The sequence below is a fragment of the Cololabis saira genome, chromosome 20, assembly GCF_033807715.1.
Source record: "Cololabis saira isolate AMF1-May2022 chromosome 20, fColSai1.1, whole genome shotgun sequence".
Classification (NCBI taxonomy): Eukaryota; Metazoa; Chordata; class Actinopteri; order Beloniformes; family Belonidae; genus Cololabis; species Cololabis saira.
Window position 1 is genome coordinate 14,484,927 of NC_084606.1, and position 27,646 is coordinate 14,512,572.

The window sequence follows — 27,646 nt, forward strand, 5'->3', positions numbered from 1 at the left end:
GGCGGTGACTCCGTGTCTTTAGAGCAGATGACCTTTGACAAACATTTACTCCCAGAAAAATATGTGATTGAAAATGAGGATAACTAAAGCGAGTTTCATATAACACAAATGTGCTTCGCTTTCTCCGAAAAGGACAAATACCCAGATCTGAACCACTGATGCTAATGTTGACAGTTATTTCTTCATTCTATAAATGCACAACTGGTGGTTGTGGTGCGGCAACAAGCCCGAGGGTGCTGGAGATGTTTGCGCAGCTCTGATTGTTGAGGCGATCATAAAAAATGATCCAACAAAGGATTTGTTTCCTGTTCAGGTGCTCGGGTCAGGTGACTGCAGTCACGCACCTCCGGTGTCACATGACGATGACACAGCTCCTGTAACCCTTCTCAGGTTCAGCTGAAATCCAGTTCTGAGTTTCTGGCCCTCCTTCGGTGAACACAAACAACATTCTTTCCCCCCTGAGCCAGTGAGCAGCGTCCTCCCCGCCACTCCGTCCTCTGACTACTGTGTAATGAACATATTCAGACCAGAAAGCAGGAATCCTGGAAGTTATCAGTGTATTGTTTATTGTTTATTGTTGGCTTTATCCCGAACAACAACAAATCACCATCAAATTAAAAGCGTAAAAAAAAAGCAAAACAATTTAACAGTCTCATCCAGAAATAAAGAACAACAGCAAAATAATGTGTTGGAGAGGGAACATGAGGAAGCAGAACGCTTATTTAGTCCTGCCTAGGGTTGCCACCTTTCAGAAATAGAAATAAGGGACACCCGATTTCAGCAGCGCAGGAGCCAAAAGAAAGCCCCAAAACTTCTAAATTGCATAAAAAAGTGTTTATTTTATATGAAAAAACAAAATGCTTTGATTTAAAGTTTAAAGTGCTTTAATAGCATTGAACTTGCATGACTGTACAGACAACCAACCATACTAGTAACTGAAATATCCTCCTATGATATGTATGTCCACATCAACCCAGATGTATAATATAGCCTACAGGTGAAGAATATGGTGTAAAAGTTAATTTATTTCAATAATTCAACTAGCAAATAGTGTAAAAGTTAATTTATTTCAATAATTCAACTAGAATACTGTGTAAAAGTTAATTTATTTCAATAATTCAACTATAATATACAGAGCGCAGCAGGTCCTGTTGTCCTGCCACAAAGATTTTGCTGGCCTTAATGTTTCCTGTGTTTTTATTTTGTTCAGTATTGGTAAATGTAGTGTTTATGTGTGTGACAGATGTGTGTATGGGGCGTTAATGAAAATACAGGACAAATCGCGTCCCGTATTAGTTCAATACGGGACGCAACATTTTTTTCTCAAATAAAGGACAATTCCGTATTTTACCGGACGGGTGGCAACCCTAGTCCTGCCCCTTCCTCACAATATCATATCATATACCATAGAAAATATACAAATTTTAAATTTAAATAAAATTTAAATAAAATTAAAGAAAGAAAAGACAAAATAATAACAAAAAATAAATAAATACAACACAAAAAATCTATAAACAAAGATCAAGGCATAATTAAACTAGCCTCCTACAATATCCTACGTTTGTGTCATATAGGATGCATCACATAAGGAACAGAATAATAATAAAAGATATACATACAGAAGGTAAATTGAGTTCTTTAGAGGTCTTTATTTTTATTTGTCAAGAATAGTTTTCTTGTATGTGTTTTTAAACTGTATAGAGTTTAATCGTATCAGTGAAACATCCTGCAGCAGGTTGCTGACAAGCAGCCGTGTAGAAGGTTTCATGGCGTTTCATTGCAAACTGAGCCTGATAAGAGGTTTTATGGTCCTGGTTGGAGCTAAAACCCGGAGGAAGGTCTGCCCCCCCCGCCCCCCACCGGAGCTCCGGTGTGGGTGTTTATAAGGAACCAGGTCTCACCTTCAGCAACACAGAGTTTCCAGCCTGCAGGCATTCAGGAGCCGGGGAATCCAGCGCTATGAGACTGCTGATCGTGTTGACATGTGTCCTGGCAGGCTGCCAGGCACAAAGGCCTCACCCATGTAGTAAGTGAAGTTAGTGGGGAATTATAATACTCTGATTGTGGTTTTCTCATGTGTGCAACCATCATTGTTTAGTTACTGCGCTCACATCTGCGTCACGTGTGTATCACTGTAAATAATCCACTCATGAATCCACAGAAAGCCCCCCACTTCTGACCGGAGCCTTCACTGTGGTAAGTGTGTGTGTGTGTGTGTGTGTGTGTGTGTGTGTGTGTGTGTGTGTGTGTGTGTGTGTGTGTGTGTGTGTGTGTGTGTGTGTGTGTGTGTGTGTGTGTGTGTGTGTGTGTGTGTGTGTGTGTGTGTGTGTGTGTGTGGTTCTCCAGTCTGACACTGTGGTTCTCCAGTCCACGCAGAACGAGAAGCTGTATATATACAGCCAGTTTGAGTACGACGGACTGGGAGAGCGGATTCGACTCCTGGAGTTTGGGAACTTTGAGAACAAGTCCTTCAACTACGACGTGCTGCTTCTCTTCAGAGAGGTGACGCACACACATACATGAACATGTCAGATATTTAGTCCAATTTTTGGGGTCATTTATGAGTTAATCCAGCAGGTGTAGCCTTTACTTAAAGTTGAAAGTCAGTATTTGGCGCAGTCATCTGATAAGACACTCTCAGTTGTATATAAGAAGAAATATGTGATTATTGATTTAACACAAACCAAGCCATGATGTTGGATTACTGTGAACTCTAAATCAGCCATGAAGTCCTCTTCATATCAAAGTAATTCAGAGTCAAATGTCCAACAGAAGACTGGGTCACGCACCAGCAGATCTAGGACAAAATGACTGAAGAGGAAACAAATCAAGGTGTTTCAAATGCTAATGTAGGATCTGAGAGATGCCCTTAAACCAATCAAAGTGAGTTTCAAAAACGCCATCGGCAGAGATTGGCCAAACCCGGGGCTTGACTTTTATGTTAATTAAATATGAACACTGTCAGATGCACGTCAGGAAAGATATAAAGTTTTATGGAAGACAGACCACGTTTATCTCTCTGGCCTGAGATAAGAAGATGACAAGGGCAAGTGCATGTGATCGTGCATATTCAGAAACATTATCTGAAATGAATGAGCTGGTGAGTCCCAACCTTCGTCTCCTCAAATGTAACGGTAGCAGAAGCTGTTTAGGGGATTGTTTAACTTATAGTCCACACACACAGTCTAATGTGTCGGAGGAAACGACAGCAAAGCTCTGGAATAACCAGCTGCCGTCCTTGTCCCACAATTCCTCCACCAGGCTGCCATGTTAGAGATTAACTACCACAACCGCACATGCAACAAGAAGCCTTTCAAGACGGACTTCCAGCCCATGGGAGTCCCTAAGGATGCCACGCTGCTGAGTCAGGCTATCCTGGGCAGCTCCTCCGGACCGGGCCAAGGACTCCTGATCAACACCTGGTGGGGAGACCTGCCCGACAAAACCGGTGAGTGAGCGCCGACAGGTAGCCCTCTTTTCACTGTTCATCCACTTAGCCAAGGAAAGGCAAGTTTATTTGTATAGCACAATACAACACAAGGTTATTCAAAGTGCTTTACATCAAGATTAAAAGCGGCAAGACATAATGAAACAGTAAATAACAAATAAAATTAAAGCTGCAAGCAGCGATGAACGGGCCCTCGCACTCACGGCCACCGCCCCCCATGAGCATATCAGAAATGACACCACCCACGACTTCCTATGTCGAACCATTCAAAAGTTATAGCAGAAAAAAGGGACAACCAATCAGAAGAAGGGGCAGGGCTAATTCAGGCCAAAGAAGGTCAAGGACTCAATACCAAGTCTTATGATACCACCCACGACTCTCTATGTCAAACCATTCAAAAGTTATAGCAGAAAATCGGGACAACCAATCAGAAGAAGGGGCGGGGCTAATTCAGGCCAATGAAGGTCAAGGACTCCATACAGAATCTGATGACACCACCCACAACTCTCTATGTCAAACCATTCAAAAGTTATAGCAGAAAAAAGGGACAACCAATCAGAAGAAGGGGCGGGGCTAATTCAGGCCAATGAAGGTCAAGGACTCCATAAAGAATCTGATGACACCACCCACGACTCTCTATGTCAAACCATTCCAAAGTTATAGCAGAAAATCGGGACAACCAATCAGAAGAAGGGGCGGGGCTAATTAAGGCCAACGAAGCTTAAGAACTCATTACAGAGTCCTATGACACCACCCACAACTCTCTATGTCAAACCATTCAAAAGTTATGGCAGAGAAAAGTATTCTAGGGGGCGCTGTTGAACCGTTAGCCACGCCCATTAATGCAAACCATGAAATATCAAATTTATCACCAAGTCTGGCTTGCATGCAAAATTTGGTGACTTTTGGAGAACTATCAAATATGGACCAATCAGATGAAGGGGGGGGTGCGCTTGTTGGCGTCTAGCGTCGGCACGGTAACACTTTTGAAAGAGAAAAGTAATGCGTGTAGTCGCAGGATAGAGACGCACATTTTGATGTATAACACACCTGGGTGCACGTTACGGTTCGGGCCGTATTAATTCTCGAAGGAATGGCTCATATTGCTCCAAAATTACGCGATTAATTCAAAATGTTCAAAATGGCCGACTTCCTGTTCGATTTCGGCCATGGCGCCAAGAGACTTTCCTTTAAGTTGCGACATGATGCAGGTGTGTACAGATTTTCCTTCATGTACGTCAAACCGTATTATGGGGCTTGAGGCGCAAAGTTTTTTCTGTCTGAACCAACCAGATGAAGGGTGGGCGCGCTTTTTGGCGCCTAGCGTCGCCACGGTAACGCTTTTGAAAGAGAAAAGTAATACGTGTTGTCGCAGGATGGAGACGCACATTTTAATGTATAACACACTTGGGGGCACGTTACGGTTCGGGCCGTATTAACTGCAGAAGGAATGGCATAAATTGTGCCAAAGTGACACGATTAATTCAAAATGGCTGACTTCCTGTTCGGTTTCGGCCATGTCGCCAAGAGACTTTTCTTTAGGTTGTGTACTGTTACAGGTGTGTAGCGATTTTCGTGCATGTACGTCAAACCGTATTGTGGGGCTTGAGGCACAAAGTTTTCCGGGGGGTGCTGTTGAGCCATTTTGCCACGCCCATTAATGTAAACCATTAAATATCAAATTTTTCGCCAGGCCTGACTTGCATGCAAAATTTGGTGACTTTTTGGGCACGTTTAGGGGGGCAAAAAGGCCCTCCTTTCGTCAGAAGAAATAAAGAAAAAAGAAAAAAAAAATTCCTACAGATACAATAGGGCCTTCGCACTGAAGGTGCTCGGGCCCTAATGAAGTAAAATGATAAGAAAATAGGTAAAATAATAAAAAGCACAAGTTGTTAAAAGGTAAGGGCAGTAGAGTACAGCAGGTACACATCTCATTCTTACAATGGCAAAAATTACGTTTCTATACGGTCAAAACGTACAAAGACCGGGTCAAATACAGCATTACAAAAGTAATCTGTAAAAGTAATCTGTAATCTGTAAGTAATCTGTATTGACCTACTTACCCATTTGGTTTTTATCGGTCCTGCCAGGGAAGTACTTGAGCACGACGACTGAGTTCGGCTGCATTATGGTCAGCACCGCCTACCAGTTGAAGACCTACGGATGGACGGTGACGAAGTAGGTTTTTTCCCTCGACTGGGAAGATCACGCAGCCAAGCGATGATACCTCGGCCCACTGCTTCATTCTGTCTTGCTTTCTCTCCCTCAGCTTCTTCAACAACGTGATCGGGATCGCAGACCCCAGTCTGCTCAACCCTCCAGACTTCTGCAAGGATGCAAAGATGCAGCACAGCAAAGAGGAGCCAGCAGATTTCCTGAGCCTGTTCCAAAACAGGAAGTGAGGACCTCCTGTTAATAAAGTCTCACCATCAACGTGTCTGTTTCCAACTAAGAAGAGCGTCTCTGACGCTATATTCTTGCTCGCATACTCTGAATGCTTCAACATGTTTTTTTCTGACGTGTTGCAACTGTCGATCATAATTGTGAGAATATTAAACGTATTGAACAGTGTGCGCCTCTCCCTGTGGTGAATTATTCATGATATCATACATCATCTATGGCATTGTCACAGTATGGAATATTCAGTGCATGACAGGAGCACATAGCTCCCATCATTTATGAATTCTGAACTGATATTTAACGATAAAAGCTCTCCGAATCTGTCGGCAGTAGAAGATGAATGCATGAAATAATCTTTGGAGCAGTGATGTGAGTAAGTAGAGGCGAAGTCACGACATGAATCCAAATGAAGAAAGTTCACAATCAGTGAGGTCTGAGACTAGAATACCCCCAAGTTTAGTCACCAGGCCACGGCACATTTCACGCCATCACAAACAGCTGCTCTGTTAACGCTGCTGGATGCGGGTGGGAAACCTCCCCGGCTGGTATTTAAGGGATGGAGCTGCCGGAGGAAAGGGAACGTGTCGTCAGAATGAGAGCCATCGTCCTGCTCGTGTGCCTGTCGGCAGGCTGCTCGGCTCAGACGCCACTCCCATGCTGTAAGTAGCCAGATGTTGGAGACGTTAGTGCTGCTCACCTTCAGCAGAATGACTGTGGTTTCCAGTTTTTGCATTTATGTGAAAACTATAATGACTAAGTTAATTCTACACATTAGTGATGTTAATGTTCTTTAACAACAGATCTGTTAATACTAAAATCACGCTCTTGTGTTGGCAGCCTCCCCGCCGCTGATGTCTGGAGGCCTTTCTGTAGTAGGTTCAATGCGTAAACCCAACCCTCTTCAAGATTCAATTCAGTTCAATTCAATTTTATTTATATAGCGTCTATTACAACAGAAGTTGTCTCTAGGCGCTTTCCAGAGACCCAGAACATGACCTCCGAGCAATTATTACATAAACATAAGATAAACAATGGCAGGTAAAAAAAAACTCCCCTAGTGGGAGAAAAACCTTAAGCCAAACAGTGGCAAGGAAAAACTCCCTTTTCCAGAAAAAAGATCCAGATGTTGTATTTGTTCCGCAGTTATTTTGAATTTGAGAGGATGTTTAGAGTTTAAATCTAAATTGCAGAAGTCATTTTCAGTCTTTTCTACCCGCCAGTCGACCCAGAGTGACACGGGGACAGCATTTACCGGGTACAGCTACGACGCGCTGGGGCAGCGAATCCGCTTCCGAGATATTGGAGCCTATGGGAACGAAAGTTTCCACCTTGATGTGATTCTGCTTTACAAACAAGTGAGAACAACTCACATGCATGTCAAAGAGAGCAACATTTATATAAATAAAAAGGCTACAAGTAACGCTGTCCCTGGCATCTAGAGTGTAATGTTCAAGATAAACCACAAGGGTGCGTCAAGAAGCGCCTGACGTAGGTTTCCTGGCACTGGAGGTCCCCAAGGACGCGTCCCTGGTGGGCCAACCTGTGGTGGGGAGCTCCTCTATTCCAGGGGAGGGAGTACCAGTCGACATGTGGGCCGGGGAGCTACTCATGAAGAAGGGAACAGGTAGATGAAAGATCCTTGTGTTCGTTTGTCTGGTGCACGATAAGAAAACTAGTGAACAGAATCAAATGTTAATACAAGCTTTTATCATATCTTGCACAATGTTTTCCAGCCGGAGGGACACCTCTCTACATAGGTAGGAGAGAAATGCACACAGGTCATCGATCCAGTCGTATTTATACTAAAAAGGGAGGTGTTCTTTGTACGTGAACACCATCGGTGGAGACAGCTGCCAAACATATCAGACCTTTATCTGTATATCCTTGTTTATTGCTTCCTACTTGAGATGTCAACCCAGATAACGGAAGCGACCCATCAGTGTTAAAACATCTGTTTCTCTTCATTGTCTTCACCTAAGGAAGAGTTAATATCTGAACTATTTTAACAGCCTAGTCATAAAACAGGAGTTGACCTTGCAAATGAACTCATAAAGTACCTCATACTGTACAATATTCTTTCATCCATCCATGTGCAATATTCCTTCACTCATCTATGTGCAATATTCTCTCATTCACTTTCATAGTGTGTATTATATATTAGGAATGGGTGATATTTTACCATTCACGATAAACCGTCCAAAAAATTCCCCACGATAAGAATTTGTATCTCACGATAAATTCCCATTGATGACGTCTTTGTGTAAAGCCGGATTTACAACGTACGTGTGCAGGAAGGAAGGAAGGAAGGAAGGAAGGAAGGAAGGAAGGAAGGAAGGAAGGAAGGAAGGAAGGAAGGAAGGAAGGAAGGAAGAAAGAAAGAAAGAAAGAAAGAAAGAAGAAAGAAAGAAAGAAAGAAAGAAAGAAAGAAAGAAAGAAAGAAAGAAAGAAAGAAAGAAAGAAAGAAAGAAAGAAAGAAAGAAAGAAAGAAAGAAAGAAAGAAAGAAAGAAAGAAAGAAAGAAAGAAAGAAAGAAAGAAAGAAAGAAAGAAAGAAAGAAAGAAAGAAAGAAAGAAAGAAAGAAAGAAAGAAAGAAAGAAAGAAAGAAAGAAAGAAAGAATAGTCATTACAGTTTTGCAGTACAGCTGTACTAATTTAATTGGTTTTTATCAATTGAATGTAATTGGTGTAGTTTAGTAGCATTTAGTATCTTTTAGAGCAGTGTTTTGGGGGCTCCAAAGACTGAATGTGGTGATAGATTTATAGTTACAAAGGTGGAGTTGAATTGGTATTTTTTTTTATCATCATTTTTATCGTTATCAGGATAAATGCCAGAAATTATCGTGATGAATTTTTTAGTCCATACCGCCCATCCCTAGTATATATTTATATTTCCTGTTTCTTATTTTGTTTTTTTTTTACATAGTCTTTACATGTGTGTACTTTTATGGAGCTGCTGCCTAATTTCATTATATCATTATAATGACAATAAAGGCTTTCTATTCTATTCTTTCTATTCTAAATAGAGAAAATAGCTGAACTATTGCTAAGACCCTGCAGATAGAGAAAAACCACCAGTGCAGAATCTTATAGAAAAACCCTTCAAACCTTTAAACAATTTCATAAAACACTAACATACAGTAGAGGGGACGGAAATAACAACATCATGTGCTTTAAATGAGCACATGACTTTACCTGAACCTGCATTTCATGTTTGGGTGGTTGTCCCGCTTCAACCTGCGCGTGATCTACTTCTGTTTTTCTGCAGCAAAGTATGTGAGCAGCGTCACTGAGTTTGGATGCGTTCCTGTCCACGCGGCGGTCAGGTGGGTGTCTGGCACGCAGTGTTCGGCAGGTTGGATGATCAGATCTGACTTTTAATTGAGTTTGTTTGCTTCTGTCTTCCAGCTTCTTCAACAACGTCATCGGGGCAGTGGATCCTTCAGCTGGTTTTAAAGTCAAAACTGTATTTTGCAGATAATGTGGGGGAAAATTTTGTATTTTTTATAATGATATTGTGTTTTTCTTATCCATATAAAGTTGTGTCCAAAGAAAGTATGTTTTTCGTTGTTTTTTTTTATTGTAAGTTATAATATGTGTGAAGATTATGAAAGATAATTCAGATTCAGATTCAGATGACTTTATTAATCCCTTTGGGAGGTTCCCTCAGGGAAATTGACATCTCCATCTCACACACACAGCACTGTCATTTACAAATCAAACATCCCAAAAGCCAAACACCTATATAAAGATAAAAAGATAAAAAATGAAAAATAAAGATTAAAAATAGAAAAAAAGGTAAAAATAAAAAGTGCAGTGCCATACAAAGAATTATATGGATAGAAAAAGTGTTGTGTAATATTGCACAAGTTATTGCACTGCCCTGGTCATTGCACAGTTATTGCACACTGACTGACCCCCACAGTCCCTCAGTTCTTCTGTTCTTGGCCCTCCTCCCCCTCAGTGAGGAGTTGAACAGTGTGATGGCACAGGGGACGAAAGAGTTCCTCAGTCTGTTGGTCCTGCACTTGGTCCCTGCAAGGTCTTATAATTAAGAAAATAGTTCAATAAAAACTGTTTGAGTCATTATTACCTGAACAAAATGAGACAAAATGTCAAATCGGTGTGTAAAAACTCAGCTAAACCCACCCCAGGGGTGCCAGGGGTGGAGAGGTCTGGGGGCTGGCGGGTGGAGGTGGGTTAAACTCTAAACCATGGTTTTGACATCTCTGGAATCAATCAATATATGAAAATGAAATGAAATTCTTTCCTATGTCAAAAAAGATCAATAAAGTTAATCAAAGGTACTTAATTAACTGATTGTCAGCAAGAGTGCAGATGGATATAAAAGAAGAAGTGCTAGCAGTTCCCTCCTTTCTGGTGTGAGTGTTAACACAATGCCACCGTGAAAAAACATCAGCAATGACCTTAAAGAACCAACTGCCTCTGATTGAGGAATATCAATCAGAGACAAAGAAAGAAAGGGGAAATAAAAACACAGCTACACCTACTGCCTCTGTTACCAAGCTAAATGTTAAAGTTCGTGACCGTAGAACTAGAATAACGTAGCTCGAGTGGGGCTTGTTTGGAAGAGCTGTCAGAAAAAGAAGAAAAAAAAAGTATTTTTATGTGCAGGAGGGAATATTTTGCCACCACAGGACCCAGGATTGTTGCAGTCATTCAGTCAAACTGCCTGGAAGCTTTTGCCAAAACTGGGGGCACAGGACAATGACCGCCCCCGCCAATCCTGGCATTTCCTTGTATCCTGCAGATTGGAGACAGCCTGTGCCACATCGGCATGTTTCACATGGGTTTTCTTTTCTTCATTTCTGTGTCTGTGAATGTAGAGCTGCCAAAAAGCCTGTTTTGTCTCGCCTGGAACTTTGTGTCCGTCACCATGCATTTTGACAAATTACAGTCTGACTTTTGGCTTTTGGCCTTTCATCCGCATGAGTGACTTTCAGCCGTGTAGTCCTTCTCACTTTGGCTCAAACACTGATGAAGGATGCTGATGTACCTGGACCTGGAGAGTTCGCCTCGCCCCTCTTTGTCAGTGGCTCTTTGGTTACTATTCATATCATACTATTCATATCATCCATATTATCATCTATTCCAGGGGTCGGCAACCCAAAATGTTGAAAGAGCCGTATTGGACCAAAAACACAAAAAACAAACATGAAAAGTCTTGTAGGCTATAAGCCTTAGAATGAAGGCAACGCATGCTGCATGTTTCTATATTAGTTATAACTGGGGGAAGATTTTTTTTTCATTATGCATTTCGAGAAAAAAGTCAAAATGTCGAGAAAAAAGTCGAAATGTCAAGATTAATGTTGAAGTACAATCTTGAGACAAAAGTCGAAATGTCGAGAAAAAAGTCCAAATGTTGAGAAAAAAGTCGAAATTTTGAGAAAAAAGTCAAAATATCGAGATTAAAAAGGAAAGGAAAAAGCAAGAAAAAAGAGAAAAAAAGGGAAAAAAAGAAGAAAACATTAGAAAAAATAAGAAAAAAATGGAAAATAGAGAAAAAAAAAGAAGAAAGAAAGGAAGAAAAAGGGAAAAAAGGTCAAACATTTTTTTAAAAGCTCCAGGAGCCACTAGGGCAGCGCTAAAGAGCCGCATGTGGCTCTAGAGCCGTGGGTTGCCGACCCCTGATCTATTCAATTTGCCCATCAACTTTCCTCCTGCATATGGCTCTCGCACAGGAATATTATCACTTAGAGACTTGTATAAAAGGGATGTAGTCACATCCCATAAGTGGGGTCTCCTTATTCACATACAAGTTGCTTTCCTTTTAATCTTTCCATCCAAGCCCAATACTGACCCCCTCCCAGGCCACCGTTAACTGGACCAGGATGATTTTACTGTCCTCGTCGGACCGCAGGACAATGTTTGACGATGGCAGGGAGTTGTGTGCGTCATCTCCCCAGGTCAGTGCTCATCTCCTAAGACCTGGCCGACGGTAGAAGGCTGGACTTTGATGTCGGGGTTGGAAATGGCCGCGCTCCATCTTTGACACCTGGATGTTTGATCCAGGGGACTGCCCTCTTTGACCTGGAATCCTTTTTCTTGCACTTCTCTGGCTCCAGTCTGTCCGCAGGAGTCAGGATCCCCTTGTCATGGTGCCACCTGTATCCAGTGTGTGTCAGAATCCCTTCTTTTTGCAGTTTGGGTCTTCTCTCTTTCCCCCCGTGGATGCAGGTGTGCGACAGGGGTGAAGTTAGTTTGCTAAGTAATTAAAGACAGACTATAATGACTTTTTAAACCTCAGCATTTCAGCATTTCCTTACATACTCTCATTCCCCCAGCCAGGTAGCTGATCAACCTCCTCTGAAAATGAAACCCTGGACAGACAGTTGTGTCTAGTCTGTGGTTTTACCTGAACCGCTTAAGAAACGACTGGTCGGCTGCAGAATAATGACGAGCTGCTGCGACTTTGTTTATGTCAGCTGTCAAAAGTGCAACCTGATACTGAGGAGGAGGAGGGGAAGGACGAAGACGGAGGCGCTTCACTTTAGCCAGTAAATGCAGGTTTATGTCCATGTAAAATGTAAAATGTATTTCACAGATGAGAAAAAGTGATCAGGGACCGACGGAGACATGAAAAACCGGTTTTAGAGATCAGGCCAGATTTGAATTCCTGCTGAGTCACCAGGACACACAAATAGTGTGTGTGTGTGTGTGTGTGTGTGTGTGTGTGTGTGTGTGTGTGTGTGTGTGTGTGTGTGTGTGTGTGTGTGTGTGTGTGTGTGTGTGTGTGTGTGTGTGTGTGTCGGCTGAGGGTGCCGACTGGGGACGTTAGCTGTTGTTTATAAGGAAGTGAGGTCTCGCTGTCGTCCTCAGAGGGAAGTCAGCTGTATCCCAGACAACATGAGAGCTCTCGTCCTGCTTGCTTGCCTGTCGGTGAGCTGTCTGGCCCAGAGACCGCAACCATGCAGTAAGTGCAGTCGTGTTGATCGTTTTCCTCCTAAATATGCCTTCAATCTAAAATGCAGTCTGGATTCATCGCAATTCTTTCTTCCCAGCATCCCCGGCACTGATGACCGGTGACCTCTATGTGGTAAGACAACTCGCGTTTGCTCCGTTTTCATTCCTTTACTAGACTGCTGTTGTTCAATTCAATTCAATTCAGTTCAATATTATTTATAAAGCGTCTATTACAGGGGTCGGCAACCCGCTCTACTCTAGAGCTCTAGAGCCGCATGCGGCTCCTTAGCGCCGCCCTAGTGGCTCCTGGAGCTTTTTAAAAAATGTTTCACCTTTTTTTCCTTTTTTTTCCCCTTTTTCTTCTTTTTTGCTTCTTTTTTTCTTACTTTTTTCTCTTTCTTTCTCTTTCTTTTCTCTTTTTGTCCTTTTTTTCTTTCTTTTCTTGTTTTTTTTTGCTTTTTTCTTCTTTTTTTCCTTTTTTTTCCCTTTTTTCTTCTTTTTTTCTTCCTTTTTTTCTCTTTCTTCGTCTTTATTTTCTCTTTTTTTCCTTTCTTTTCTTGTTTTTTTTTCTTTTTTCTTCTTTCTTTCCTTTTTTCCACTTTTTTTTCTTCCTTTTTCCTTTCCTTTTTAATCTCGACATTTAGACTTTTTTCTCAACATTTCGACTTTTTTCTCGACATTTCCACTTTTTTCTCAACATTTGAACTTTTTTCTCGAGATTGTACTTCAACATTAATCTCAACATTTTGACTTTTTTTCTCAAAATTTTGACTTTTTTCTCCACATTTTGACTTTTTTTCGACATTTCTCCTTTCACCATTTGTCTTCATTCTAAGGCTTATACAAGACCTTTCATTTTTTACGGCTCCAGACATATTCGTTTTTTGTGTTTTTGGTCCAATATGGCTCTTTCAACATTTTGGGTTGCCGACCCCTGGTCTATTACAACAGAAGTTGTCTCTAGGATCTTTCCAGAGACCCAGAACCTGAACCCATAGGAATTATTACATAAACATAACAAAAACAATGGCAGGTCGAAACTCCCCTAGTGGGATAAAAACCTTAAACCAAACAGTGTTTGATTAAAAAAAGACATTCAGATTAATGTAATCAAATTAATTAATGTAATTAATGAATGTAATCAGGGTTCTTATGAACATGTATGTACGTGTGTGTCCTAAGTCCACCCAGAGTGAGAAGCTGACGGCCTTCGCCAAGTACATGTACGACGCGCTGGGAAAGAGGATCCGTCTCCGAGAGGTTGGATCTTACAACAACAAAACCTTCGAGCTCGACGTGCTTCTCCTCTACAGACAGGTAAGGGCCGTCGCTCACGTTCATGTTGGGGAAGAAGACCTGTGTGAGGTTCAGGGTGCTCCGTTTCACACCGGCCTGTCTTGTAGGGTGTTGTTTACAAGATAAACCACAAGAACAGCACGTGCTGCAAGAAGCGCCTGTGCACCAAATTCCACCCCCTGGAGATCCCGGAGAACGCCTCCCTGCTGGGTCAGTCTGTGCTGGGCAGCTCCTCGGGGCCGGGGCAGGGGCTCCTGGTCAACAACTGGTACGGGGATCTTCAGATGAAGAAAGGAACGGGTAGGTCCACGTGGTCCGGCAGCGGGACCTGTATTTTGATTTGATTTGATTTTCATTTTGTACATGTAAAAGACAACAATTAAAAGAGAAGATAAGAAAACAAACAAAAATCCTTTAAAGGCCGGATTGAGGCAGGATTTATGAAAAAAATTTGTATACGTTTTAAGTTTTCTAGTAATAATGTCAGATGAAGCGTTCCAAACCAAAAAGAATGAGCCCTCTAGTGCAGTGGTTCTCAAACTGTGTGCCGCGGCACACTGGTGTGCCTTGAGGCAAGTCCAAGTGTGCCGTGGGATTTTGTGACAACCATAGCCTACTGCAATATAGTATACAACTAGACAAAAATAATTATTTTAATTTACTATATACTACTTTGAATGCACTCATTCCATAATACAGAGGCAAACTCTTTATCCAAAAACTATTTTAAAAAATCCTCCTGAAATGGGTGTGTTTGATGAAGCCCAATTTGATAAAGTTTAAATATTTTTGTGAAGTATTTTGTTAATAAATATTTCATGAGTAGAATAGTTGTCTTTGTCATATCTTATTTGGCATTAGTAAATAATAAACTTAACAGATAAACAGATGATATTAGTGATAACACGTGTTATAAGGCTATTTTGCACAATAGGTGTGCCTTGAAATTTTTATTTGTCCTTTGGTGTGCCTTAGGCACAGAAAGTTTGGGAACCACTGCTCTAGTGTATCTCTCTGTTGCCTTGAACAGGCTGTGTGCTGCAAAATGTGCTGCAATTCAGTCCCGAATTTCCCGCGCTGGGCTGCGGATGTGACGTTACATGACGTTACATGACGCTGCATGCGCGTTCTCCCCGTTCTCCCGTGCCGGCTTCGCTGTTGGCTGCAGTACCCCCAACGGCCGTCGCGGCGAAGGGTGGCGCTAAAGAGTCTCATTTCTTAAAAGGAGCCTCATGCTCCTTTAACACCTAATATCTTGATTACATGTACAAAAAGGAGTAGGAAGAAGTGTAAATTTATTTAATCCTACCCCCATTCACTAATCATTAACTATCATAACTAACTATACTATAATTATACTCACATACTTACACTTACCTATACATACATACACATAGTTGAATATTTCTATATATTTGTACACACATACCCATATAAATATTTATATAAATATACTTATTTACACCATACTATCTCTATATTAACTCCATCTGCTCTATATCTATATAAATCTACATTCACACACATACACACATATACATACACATACAGCCATACATACATACTGTATATATACACATACATATACACATGCATACATACACATATAATTAGCTAAACAAATCTACCCATTCACCCCTGGTGTTATCTGCAGGCCCCTAAAAGCCGCTAAACCCCTTTCCTCTTTGTACCTTGTGAAAATCATGTTTTTATATTTGTTTTTAAACTGGTTAATGTTTGGACATTGTTTTAATTCTGAATTCTGAACCGTGTGCCGCTCCTCCGTCCCCACAGCCAAGTACCTGAGCCAGGTCACCGAGTTTGGATGTGTCCCCGTCAGCGTTCTGTATCACACGGACCAGAGCGGATGGGTGGTGACCAGGTCAGGACGCATACATGACCAAGACAGGTCAACACACACAAATCAGTGCTGCTGCTTCTGCTGTTCACGATAAAGAAATAACTACAGGCCGATTGTTTGGATTTTAACTCATTTGGGAAAAAAGAAACACATAAATGAAAATATATTTAACAGTAAGTTTTATACAAAATATATTTTGTTTACATGTGAAAACACCAACCAAGACACAGTTTTAATGTTTTGAAATCCCTGTGACTGTCACGGTTTTGTCAGTTCCTGTTTTATTTTGAAACCCATGTCTTTGTGTTTCAGTTTTGTCTTGACTTCCCTTATTCCCATCTGCCCTGATCATCTGCACCTAGGGTTGCCACCCGTCCCGTAAAATACGGAATTGTCCTTTATTTGAGAAAAAAATGTTGCGTCCTGTATTGAACTAATACGGGACACGATTTGTACCGTATTTTCATTAACTTTTACACCATATTTTAGTTGAATTATTGAAATAAATGAACCTTTACACCATATTCTAGTTGAATTATTGAAATAAATTAACTTTTACACCATATTCTAGTTGAATTATTGAAATAAGTTAACTTTTACACCATATTCTAGTTGAATTATTGAAATAAGTTAACTTTTACACCATATTCTAGTTCAATTATTGAAATAAATGAACTTTTACACCATATTCTAGTTGAATTATTGAAATAAATTAACTTTTACACCATATTCTTCACCTGTAGGCTATATTATACATCTGGGCTGATGTGGACATACATAGCATAGGAGGATATTTCAGTTGCTAGTATGGTTGTCTGTCTGTACAGTCATGCAAGTTCAATGCTATTAAAGCACTTTAAACTTTAAATCAAAGCATTTAGTTTTTTCATATAAAATAAACTAATTTTTATTCAGTTTAGAAGTTTTGGGGCTTTGTTTTTGGCTCCTGCGCTGCTGAAATCAGGGCGTCCCTTATTTCTATTTCTGAAAGGTGGCAACCCTATCTACACCTGTGTCTCGTTAACCCCTCAGTGTATATCTGGTCTTGTCTTTCTCTTGCTCCCTGCTGGTCCGTACTGTTTCCTCCCTCCGTGTTTTTCATGTCAGGTTTTTGTAGTCTTGATTCATGTTAAGCTCTTGTTTTGAAATCCTGCTAAGCAGTGCTTTTCTTTGATTTAAGTACAATAAATCACTATTTTTGGAACTCCTGGGTCTTCCTACTCCACCATTTCCTGACAGTGACTCCACAGTTCAGCTCGCAAAACCTTTCTTGTCTGCTTTTTTCAGCTTCTACAACAACGTCATTGGCCTCACGGACCCTCAAATGCTCTACCCGCCACCGTTTTGTCAGGATGCACGGCTGGAGGATGAGGATGGAGAGGATCCAGAAACCTTCTTCAGCTTGTTTTAAAACAGTTTATCTTCCAGAAATGTGCTCCAGTGTCTGCACTGCACTAATCTTTGCACTGAATCCTGATTTTTCCTCCTGGAGAAGGATCCTTGTTGCCGCTGACTGATGCATTTTGCTACTTTGTACTTCTGACTCTTGCAATGACAACAGATATTCAAATGTATTCTAATCTAATTGTTTATTACAAGTTAAAGGTAGCCGAGAACGGATGTGTACCATGTAAATTTACTCCCACTGGAGTATTAACAATCAGAAAATGCAGATTAATAAAGCAGGTGAACTCAAACATGTGTCAATATAGTTTTATCTAAAAAGATACATTTAGGTTGCTAAAGTAAATCAGGACAGACTCCTATAACACTAAAAGCTAAATGCCAGTAGTAATGGATATTTTACCAAAGTCAGCCTGAGTTGTCTGGATGGAGAGATGATCTAAGCTAAAGCCATGAAAAAAAATCTTAAGATATTTGAGGTGGTCCATAAATCTATTAAGTATTCTAAAACCAGTCTTATCTGTGTATAAATGGCTGAATAAAGGTGCTGCATTGTTATTCATATATAGCAGACTTATAAATAAACCTAATCTGTGTCTCCTCCTCCTCCAAAATTTATACTGAACCCATTTTCCACATTTTTCCCAAATGTAACATGCGAGGAATCAAAGGGAATACTTAGTGTGCACGCTTTAAGAACTTTTGCACAAGAGAAGGGGACATTCAGAGATCCTAATGAAATGTCTGACACAGTTGTTGGTCAAAATACCACAGAAACAGAAGTGAAAACATTTCTTTTCAGCTCTGTTCAGAGAAGCTGCTTGTAGCGGCTTGAGTCAGCCTCTCATTGGTCAGCGATGCGGCGTTGTGCCGCTCACTTCTAAGGTACAGAAAATGCAGCATGATGTGAAGCTTGGTGAAAACATCACTCTGATTTGTGATGTCATATCACGCTGCACATTTTAACCGCTTTTGAAGGACATATTTGGAGAAGGCCCTTCGATATACTGGCCCGGTCTGGGGTGCACCCCACCTCTTGCCTGGTGACAGGTGGGACAAGCTCCAGCAGAGCCTCCGCAACATGACTGACACAGTACTTTCAGTCATGAAAGTACTCTACGCTCCTTCAGACATCCAAACCTTTTTTCTCATGTGCAGAACATTTCACTCTGAGGACGTTAGCTGTGACCTTCTAGAGTGAAGTACCGTCTATCGACCACTAGAGGTCAGTCTATACCAACTAATGACGTCTGGAGTGACTGCAATGCCTACAGGACTGTCTTAGAACATTAGAATATTGTGATTTTCTGTAATGCAATTACAAAAACAAAAATGTCATACATTCTGGATTCATTACAAATCAACTGAAATATTGCAAGCCTTTTATTATTTTAATATTGCTTATCATGGCTTACAGCTTAAGAAAATTCAAATATCCTATCTCAAAAGAGATTATTTTGTATTATAATTAGAATATTCTGGAAATCTTAATCTTAAACTGTAAGCCTTAATCAGCAATATTAAAATAATAAAAGGCTTGCAATATTTCAGTTGATTTGTAATAAATCCAGAATGTATGACATTTTTGTTTTTTTTTAAATTGCATTACAGAAAATAAAGAACTTTATCACAATATTCTAATTTTCTGAGACAGTCCTGTAAACATCCCCTTCCTAGCACATTTACTTCATTAATCATACAATCCCTTAAAGTACATTGTATATATGCATATCAGAAATAAATAAAAGGAACCAATACAATTCTGTTAAACAATTTATTTACATAAGCGTAGAGGTAGAAAGTTGCTGCTACACATCAGGGTGAGGAGCAACCTGGTAGCAGTAATAACACACTCCTCTTAGCTCCCCAATCTCCTGGACTCCAACATCTGCCAGCATCACCCCCTGATGTCGTGCCAGAGTCTCCAGCCACAGAAGCCTGGAATCAGGATCCTCGTCTGAAAACTGGAGCAGGGATCCTGAACGCCGCAAAACTCCCAAACACTGCTTCAGCATCAAGGCAGCCTTCTCCTGCCCCTCCTTGGACCTCAACAAGGCATCCGTCGTGCCTTTGTCAACTATAAGGTCCAGACTGTGAGGTAAATAGTGCTTGTCGAGCTGCGTGCAGTCCATCTCGATAAACTGGAGCCGAGACGATGGATTTTGAGGAGGAAGGGCTTTGACCTGTACGTGTTCTTGCATTAGTTGCACAGCGATGGGGGAAATGTCGGCACAAGTGACACAGACCGGGAGATCCGAGTGTCTGTAAATGGAGGGGCCTAAAGCGGATGTGCCGCAGCCTATATCCAGGACTTGGAGCTGGGAATCTGGGTGGGACGCTGTCTGCAGGAGGGGCATGATGAAGCCTCGCACAGAGTCAAAACCGAAAAACCACTCAAAGTTCTTGAAGCTGGGTGTCCTGGGGCTCTCGGCATAGAAGCGGTCCCAGGTTGCTTTCTTGTCCATGTTGTTAATCAGCTCAGCTAGACAAAACAAAGAGATTTAGAGAAGACGGTAGAAGACATAAGTCCTGTGTTGCTGTCCCCACACCTCTGTCATACTCATGTTTGGCACCTAAAACCCTCCTAAACACTGATGCATGACACAGAACTCTATATTTTAGTGTCATCACATGACTACCGTCCCCTACTCTCATTGAATAAATGTATTCATCAAATCAATGAGTGCCAGAATTTTCTCCAACTAAATGCAGAAAAGACAGAGTTGATTATTTTTGGCCCTAAGAATGATCAGCGCTCACCTTGGCTCCATGTCATTGACAGCTACAAATCAAGCCAGAAATCTTGGTGTAATTATTGACTCAGACCCGAACTTCAACAGCCAAGTTTATCACTAAATCTGCCTATTACCACCTGAAAAACATTGCTAGAATTAAGGAGTTTCTGTCTAAACAAGACATGGAAACACTTATTCATGCATTCATTTTCAGTAGGTTGGATTATTGCAATGGCATCTTTACAGGCCTTAACAAGAAATCTATCAGGCAGCTGCAGCTGATCCAGAACGCCAGAGTCCTTACAAACACCACGAAACTGGACCACATTACACCGGTCATGAAATCACTACTCTGGCTTCCAGTGAGTCAAAGGATAGAGTTTAAAATCTTACTGCTGGTCTACAAAGCACTGAATGGTCTTGGACCAAAATACATGGTTGATCTGTTAGTTCCTATGAAGCTCCCAGACCCCTGAGGTTCATCTGGATCTGGTTTGTTGTGGTTCCCAAGAACCAGAACCAAGCAAGATGAGGCAGCGTTCAGTTATTCTGCTCCTCACCGGTGGAACAAACTTCCTGTAGACCTGAGGTCTGCTCCAACTGTCAGCTCCTTTAAATCAGGGTTAAAAACATTACGGTTTACTGAAGCAAATACTTACCTGCGGTACTCTACTGCCCTTACCTTTTAATAACTTGTGCTTTTTATTATTTTACCTCTTTTCTTATCATTTTATTTGTTATTTACTGTTTAATTGTGTCTTGCTGCTTTTAATGTTGATGTAAAGCACTTTGAATTACCTCGTGTTGAATTGTGCTATACAAATAAACTTGCCTTGCCTAATGCAGACCACAGCAGGGATGTTTTAGATGGTTTCCTGCTTCAACACCTGGTGACCTTGAACACATCCTGATCCAAACGACTGTCATCAACAGGCTGCATGATGACGGTCATCACCATTCAAACTAATGGTCATCAGATGACCATTAGTTTGAATCCACTGCTTGATACAGGTAAAACTCTAAAACATGCGGCCCATTAAGACCAGACTTGAACGGCCCTGTACCACGGAAAAGCACTTGAAGATATTACCTCAGCTTTAACTGTGATGCGTGAAGTATTAGCAACAAAAAACCTAAACTGAAACAACACTTTAGTATAGGGTTGTCAACTCCCTGAAAGATAAATAAGGGACACCTCATGGGCAGGGCCGGCCCACCCGATTGCCTTCACCTTTCCTGGAGTTGTGAATTTTTTTTAGCCCCTTTTTTTGTGAGTGAAACGATTTTTTGACTATTTGAATTAGATGCATATTTTTGAATACCATGAACACATGGAAAACAAATTATTATTCAGCAATTCACTTTAATACAAAATAACAAAATGAACTGAATAAAATAAGTATCTTTCTTAAACAGAAACCTGTCCTGCTTAACTTAAAATTGTATAAATTAATATAGAACACTAGAAAGATAGCAGAACATCCATTCTGTAAAAGTGCACATTTTTAGTGCAATAACAAAAGCGCAAACAGAAAGTCTTTAGAAAACTAAACATAGTTGTGTCTCAAAGGCCATGACTGTAGGCTACAGTTGTAGTAAAACAGAAAAAGATAACTTATGAACTCAACAGCTCAATGCCATTTTCCATTGGCATTTTATGACTATTTTTTGACTCTCACAGTAATACGGGACAAAGTGCGTCCTTTTTCAGCTCAATACGGGACGCGAACTTTAGTTGATAAATACGGGACGATTCCTTTTTTCCAGGGACGGTTGTCATGGCAACCCTAGTTCAGTCTGACCTGCTGCTGCCAGTGAGCTCAGATACCTGGTTGTTGCAGCAGCTGCTGCTGCACAAAGATCAGACAGTAAAACAGGTCAGACTGTAGATAATTCCCCACTGGACTCACCTGTCAGAGACGAGTGCCGCCGCACAAGCGAGACTAATGTTTTACGTGACAGAAACAACGACTTTGACAGCAGCGACATCTTGGCTTGTTTCCTGATGTTTCTTCTTCTTCTTCTTCTTCTTCTTTGGGGTTTAACGGCAGCTTGCATCCAGTTAGTTGCATTGCTGCCATCTTCTGGATCTTTCAGGAACTCATATTCTCCTCATCAGACCAGTATTATTTAAAAATTTAAACAAACTCCGCCTCCCTCTTCCACTTGATCCCCCTTCCAAAATACTTCTAACTGTAACTTCTTTCACACCCACTTCTTGCAGCTCTGCCACTAGCTCAGCTCTTTCCCTGTGGTATCTCCTGCAGCAAATAAGCACATGTTGTACTGTCTCAGGTGCTTGACACTCGGAGCATAGTCCATTTTGATGTTTTCCCATGACGTGCAGCGTGCTATTAAGAGCAGTATGCCCAATCCTTAACCTGGAGAAAATGACCTCTTCCTTTCTCCTCCCTCTTCCTCCGGTGTTCACTGAATCTGTCACTTTCCCCATTACTGAAAACAAATGCCTTCCTTTATTTCCTTCCTCCCACTCCTTCTGCCACTCCACGATGATTTGTTTCCACACTATGCTCTTCCCTTCACCCTTAGACAGGCTTAAGTTGGCATCCACCCTCTCCTTTTCCACTGCTCTCTTAGCCAACACGTCTGCTTCTTCATTGCCCCGAATGCCTGAGTGTGCTGGAACCCACATCAGCACCACTTCAACACCCCTCCTTCTCACCATCTGGTTTGCCATCAGTATCTCATATACCAGGTCGTTCCGCCCCTTGGACATCCCCATCCCAACACTCTCCACCGCAGACACGGAGTCACAACAAATCAGCACTCCACAGTTCATCAGCTGTTCTGCCCATCTCACTGCCATTAAAATTGCATACAACTCAACAGTATGTACATTTAAAAAATCAGAAGTTCTCACATAAGAGTCAACATTCTGCCTGAGCACGGTAAAGGCTGCACCCGTAGTACCTGTCTCTTGGTTTTTAGACCCATCTGTGAAAACCAATACATGACTATTGTACCTCTCGGCTACATGACAGTGAAACTCACTGACCAATTCTGCTCCCTTATTCTGTTCTCTCATTTCCAGTAGTCTCAGGTCAGTCATTGGGACCTGAAGCTCCCATACAGGTACCACAGGCCACAACACCACAGGACAGAACTCTTTATCATGAATTAAAACTTCCCGAGCCACCCTCTCCCCCGTCCATCCAAAACTAGACCCCCCCCTCATTCCTCTCTCCCATGTTGCCTGCATAGCCACTCTGACCGGATGATCTTCCCTTTGACCCATCAGGTTCACCCAGTAATTAGCCTGAAGTTGTTTTCTCCGCAGGTACAAAGGCATTTCCCCCATCTCAACTTGCAAGGAGCACACCGGAGATGATTTTATTGCTCCTGTGCATATCCTCAGCGCTTTAGCTTGGATTACATCCAGCCCAGCCAGCACAGACTTGGAGGCAGACCCATACACCAAGCTTCCATACTCCATCCTTGATCTTATCAGGTACACATAGATCTGTCTTAGTGATGCTTTATCTGCTCCCCACTCTAATCCAGCTAAGCACCTCATCATATTCAGCACTTTTTTGCACTTGTCTATGACTTTGCGTGTATGGTCCCTCCATGTGAGCCTCGTGTCAAAAAAACACACCCAGAAATTTAAAGCTCTTAACCCTCTCCAAGCTATTACCATACAGCAACAGCTTCACATTCTCATCAATTTTCTTTCTAGTGAAGAACATAGCTTTTGTTTTCTCCACAGAGAATCTGAAGCCCCACTTCCTTCCCCACTCCTCCACTTGTGCCACAGCTTCCTGCATTTTCCTCACTATAAATGTCACATTCTTTCCCCTCTTCCATAAACTCCCATCGTCGGCAAATAACGACCTGCCAATCCCCGGCTGGACATTCAGAAAAACGTCATTTATCATTATGTTAAATAGCAGCGGGCTTATCACGCTCCCCTGGGGGGTCCCATTCTCCACCACACATCTTCTAGATATGTCCCGGCCTATTTTAACTTGGATACTTCTATTGTTCAGAAAGTTCATTATCCAGTTAAACATACTTCCTCCCACTCCTAGCATGTGTAGTTTAATTAAGAGACCCTCCACCCATAACATATCATACGCTTTTTCCACATCCAGAAAAACTGCCACCACCGTTTCCTTTCCCATTTGAGCTTTCCTTATTTCATCCTCTAAGCATATTATTGAGTCCGTCGTACTTCTCCCTTTCCTAAAACCACTCTGACAATTAACCATCAGTCCTCTCTCTTCTATAAAATGCATCACCCTTCCATTAACCAACCTTTCCATTAGTTTTCCCATATGCGATGTTAGAGCTATTGGTCTGTAGTTTCCTGGCTTGCTTGCATCCTTCCCCGGTTTCCTAATGGGAATAATAACTGCCTCCTTCCACCCTAAGGGAATTACTCCTTCTTCCCAGACTTTATTATACAGCCTCAAAAGTTTCTCCAATCCTTCGTCACTTAAGTGTCTCAACATAACATAGCAGACACTGTCTTTCCCTGGGGCTGAATTCCTACAATTAGCCAGTGCACTCTTTAGCTCCCTCATTGTAAATGATACATTATATTTATCATTTATCCTTCCTTTCTTCTGGATTGCTTCTGCATGTGCCCTTTTGGTTTCTTCTCTACTTCTTTTCTCCTCTTCTGATAAATTATCGAAACTGTGTATTCTACTCAGCGTGTTCACCATCATTTCTGCCTTCTCCTCATTTGATATGGCCACCTGTTCCCCATCTGACAGGATTGGGTAACTCCATTCTCTTCTATTTCCTTCCATTTTCCTTATCATTCCCCATACTTCAGTTATAGTGGTTGTATTCCCTATGGAGCTGCAGTAGTCCCTCCAGTATGTTCTTTTTGCTTGCCTTATAGTTCTTCTAGCTACTGCTTGCAGCTTCTTGTACTCAACCAATTGTTGAAAGTTATGGGTCCTCTTTAGTATCCTAAAGGCTCTATTTCTGTTTTTGACTGCCTTTTTACATTTGTCATTCCACCATGGAACCGCCTTCCTCTTATTTTTTCCTGAACTTTTAGGTATTGCAACCTCTGCAGCCATGCATATACTCTGTCGTACTTTCACTTCATATTCATCAATATCATTTCCTTCTTGGATTTCCCTGAGATGCTCATCACTCAGTCTCCTAAATATTTCCCAATTTGCTTTCTTAAAAATCCATCCTCCACAACCATTCTCCATTTGCAAAACCACCTCAATACCCATTTTACACATAACAGGATAGTGATCACTCCCTATAGTCCCTCTTCCATATACCTCCCATTCACACCTTGGCGCCAATCTACTGGACACCAATGTAAGATCTAACACCGACTCTTTTCCAGTTCTTACATCTATCCTCGTCTTTCTCCCATCATTCACACACACTAAATTCCTATCATTCAGCATCTCTTCCATTACCTGCCCATTATTATCTGTCTTCTCTCCTCCCCATAATGTGCTGTGTGCATTAAAATCCCCGCACCATATAACATTGTCTGCATCTTGGCCTTCTACTTTCTCCAGGTCATCTAATCTCAGCTCTTTACACGGATTATAATAATTTATTACCACCACCTTCTTTCTGTCTGCCCATATTTCCACTACTATATACTCTTGTCCCTCCCCTGTACCCACCACTCTATATGGCACTCCCCTCTTTACAAAAGTAGCACACCCCCCTCCATTCCCCTGATCTCTATCTCGTCTAACACAAATGTAGTTTAACAAAACAAAATCCAAATGAGGTTTTAGCCATGTTTCCTGGATACAAATTACATCAGGTTTCACCCTTCTGCTATCAATAAACTGTTTAAAATCTTGGCCATTCACTAACAGGCTTCTTGCATTCCACTGTAGTAACAGCATGATCAGGAGGAACATCCTGCACTACATCCTTCCTGGCTGGGTAGTGCCCCTGCACTTAACCCATCCCGTATCATCTCCCACTTTAATCCCACCATATCCAAGTGCTGGATTGCTGCTTTTGCAATAATTTGGATCCTTTCCGTCTTAGACTTAACCTCTGTTGTAGCATTGATTACCCCTGCAATAAAGATTACGAGATCCCTCTTCTTTCTCCATGCCTTCTCCTCCTTCTCTCTGAATGTTTTTTGTCTCTGATTCCACACATTTCCAGACACTACTTCCCCACGGCCATTTCCTCCTTTATCCATCACTGTTACTTCCATCCTTTTAACTGCTTCTGCATGTGAGACTTTCTCCTTCACTTTAATATTCTGCACCTCAGCCTCCTTCCTCATTACTTCACAGCCCCAATACGCTGCACTATGGGCTCCCCCACAATTACAGCATCTTGGCCTTACTCCCTCTCCACACTCCCCATAATCATGGTTTCCTCCACATTTTGCACACCGTTTGTCCCCTCTACAGAACTTTGCCACATGGCCAAATTTCTGGCATTTGAAACATCTCATAGGTTTTGGCACAAACTCTCTTACCCTATATCTCATGAATCCAAAATACAGCTCACTAGGCGGGTCCTTAACACTAAATTGTACCAAAACAGACTCAGATTCCTTTTTCTCCACTCCCTTAGTCAACCGCTTTGCACTCTGAACTTCATCACACTTCTCCTTTAAGTTTTTCACCAGCTCCTTCATATCAACAGACAAGGGAATCCCATAGATGACTCCCCTACTTCCCTGCTCCCCCACTCTCACCACCTTCGTCACCACCACTTTTCCCATACTTTGCAGCTTTTGAGCCCTTGCAACCTGTTCTTCCGACACACATCCTATTAATAAATTACCATCACTAAAGACTCTAGCAAACTTCACATCCCCTACCTGATTTTTAATAATCTTCGTTAGCTTTATTGGATCTATATTCTTCACCCCCTCCCCATCAAACCTCACCACAACTTTCCATTTTTCCTCCATCGCCTGCTCTGCCTCTACTCCTCTAAGCCTCTTAGTTCCCCTGTTCACTGTCCTTACCTCCCAACTACCACTCCCTTCCTCCTCTTCCTCAAACTCCTCCATACTCCAACTACTTTCCCCCTGAGCCCCCGCCATAGCCAGCAAAGAGAGTATACGAAAGCGAACCGTATACCGGACCTATACAGGCCGTCGGCCGGTCGCTCCCACCTACCCCCTCGGCTAGCCCGCGGTTGCAAAGCTAAATTAAATATCGTGTTCTAATAATTCCGAAAACTCTGGTACTCAAGTGTATCAAGTCCGACCAACGTGTCTGCAACCTAGCAGCCGCCTCTCCTATCCGGACCACGTGGTTCGGTTCGACTTCCGGAACTCGAAGGACATCACATCAAAGTTCTGATGTTTCTTCTTCTTTTTGTTTTCTGTTTTATTGGCGGATCGCAACCAACTTTAAGGTGCATACTGCCACCTACTGTACAAGAGTGTGTAACATCATTTCATTTAGCCTGTTTTTTAAATTCTATTTATCAGCCTAGTGTCATTTAAGAAATTAATCAGTGCCTTTCTGGTGATTTCAACCCCCTCTCCCTCTGTTCCCATTATCCCCCTCAAATTCCACTCACGCCTCTCTGACTTTTTCCTGTAGCCTTTCTCTTTCTATTTCATATCTGTTACAATACATTAGAATAT

General features: G+C 41.7%; 3 protein-coding genes across 5 annotated transcripts; 2 read left to right on the top strand and 1 right to left on the bottom strand.

Annotated features, from left to right (window-relative positions):
• The first annotated feature begins 1,870 nt into the window (after nt 1–1,870).
• Nucleotides 1,871–6,019, top strand: LOC133420665 (ependymin-like). Its single transcript, XM_061710427.1, has 6 exons — nt 1,871–2,026; nt 2,162–2,196; nt 2,368–2,502; nt 3,262–3,448; nt 5,539–5,626; nt 5,718–6,019. Exons 1-6 carry the CDS (start codon nt 1,960–1,962, stop codon nt 5,848–5,850), a joined length of 645 nt encoding a protein of 214 aa, XP_061566411.1. The 5' UTR covers nt 1,871–1,959; the 3' UTR covers nt 5,851–6,019.
• A 6,608-nt stretch (nt 6,020–12,627) lies between these two features.
• LOC133420648 (ependymin-like) lies at nt 12,628–17,622 on the top strand. Its single transcript, XM_061710401.1, has 6 exons — nt 12,628–12,778; nt 12,867–12,901; nt 13,951–14,085; nt 14,172–14,364; nt 15,859–15,946; nt 17,213–17,622. The coding sequence occupies exons 1-6, from the start codon at nt 12,712–12,714 to the stop codon at nt 17,334–17,336; spliced, it is 642 nt and encodes a 213-aa protein (XP_061566385.1). The 5' UTR covers nt 12,628–12,711; the 3' UTR covers nt 17,337–17,622.
• A 1,467-nt stretch (nt 17,623–19,089) lies between these two features.
• On the bottom strand, nt 19,090–27,333 carry cskmt (citrate synthase lysine methyltransferase). Of its 3 annotated transcripts, none has more exons than XM_061709800.1 (2): nt 21,975–27,316; nt 19,090–19,811 (listed from the first exon to the last, which is right to left on the bottom strand). In XM_061709800.1, exons 1-2 carry the CDS (start codon nt 22,120–22,122, stop codon nt 19,138–19,140), a joined length of 822 nt encoding a protein of 273 aa, XP_061565784.1. In that variant the 5' UTR covers nt 22,123–27,316; the 3' UTR covers nt 19,090–19,137. The 3 variants fall into 3 exon arrangements, 1 of the variants encoding a protein (XP_061565784.1); XR_009770585.1 differs by having other exon boundaries at nt 19,675–19,811; nt 21,975–27,333; XR_009770584.1 differs by having other exon boundaries at nt 19,675–19,811; nt 21,975–27,327.
• Between the last annotated feature and the right edge of the window lie 313 nt (nt 27,334–27,646).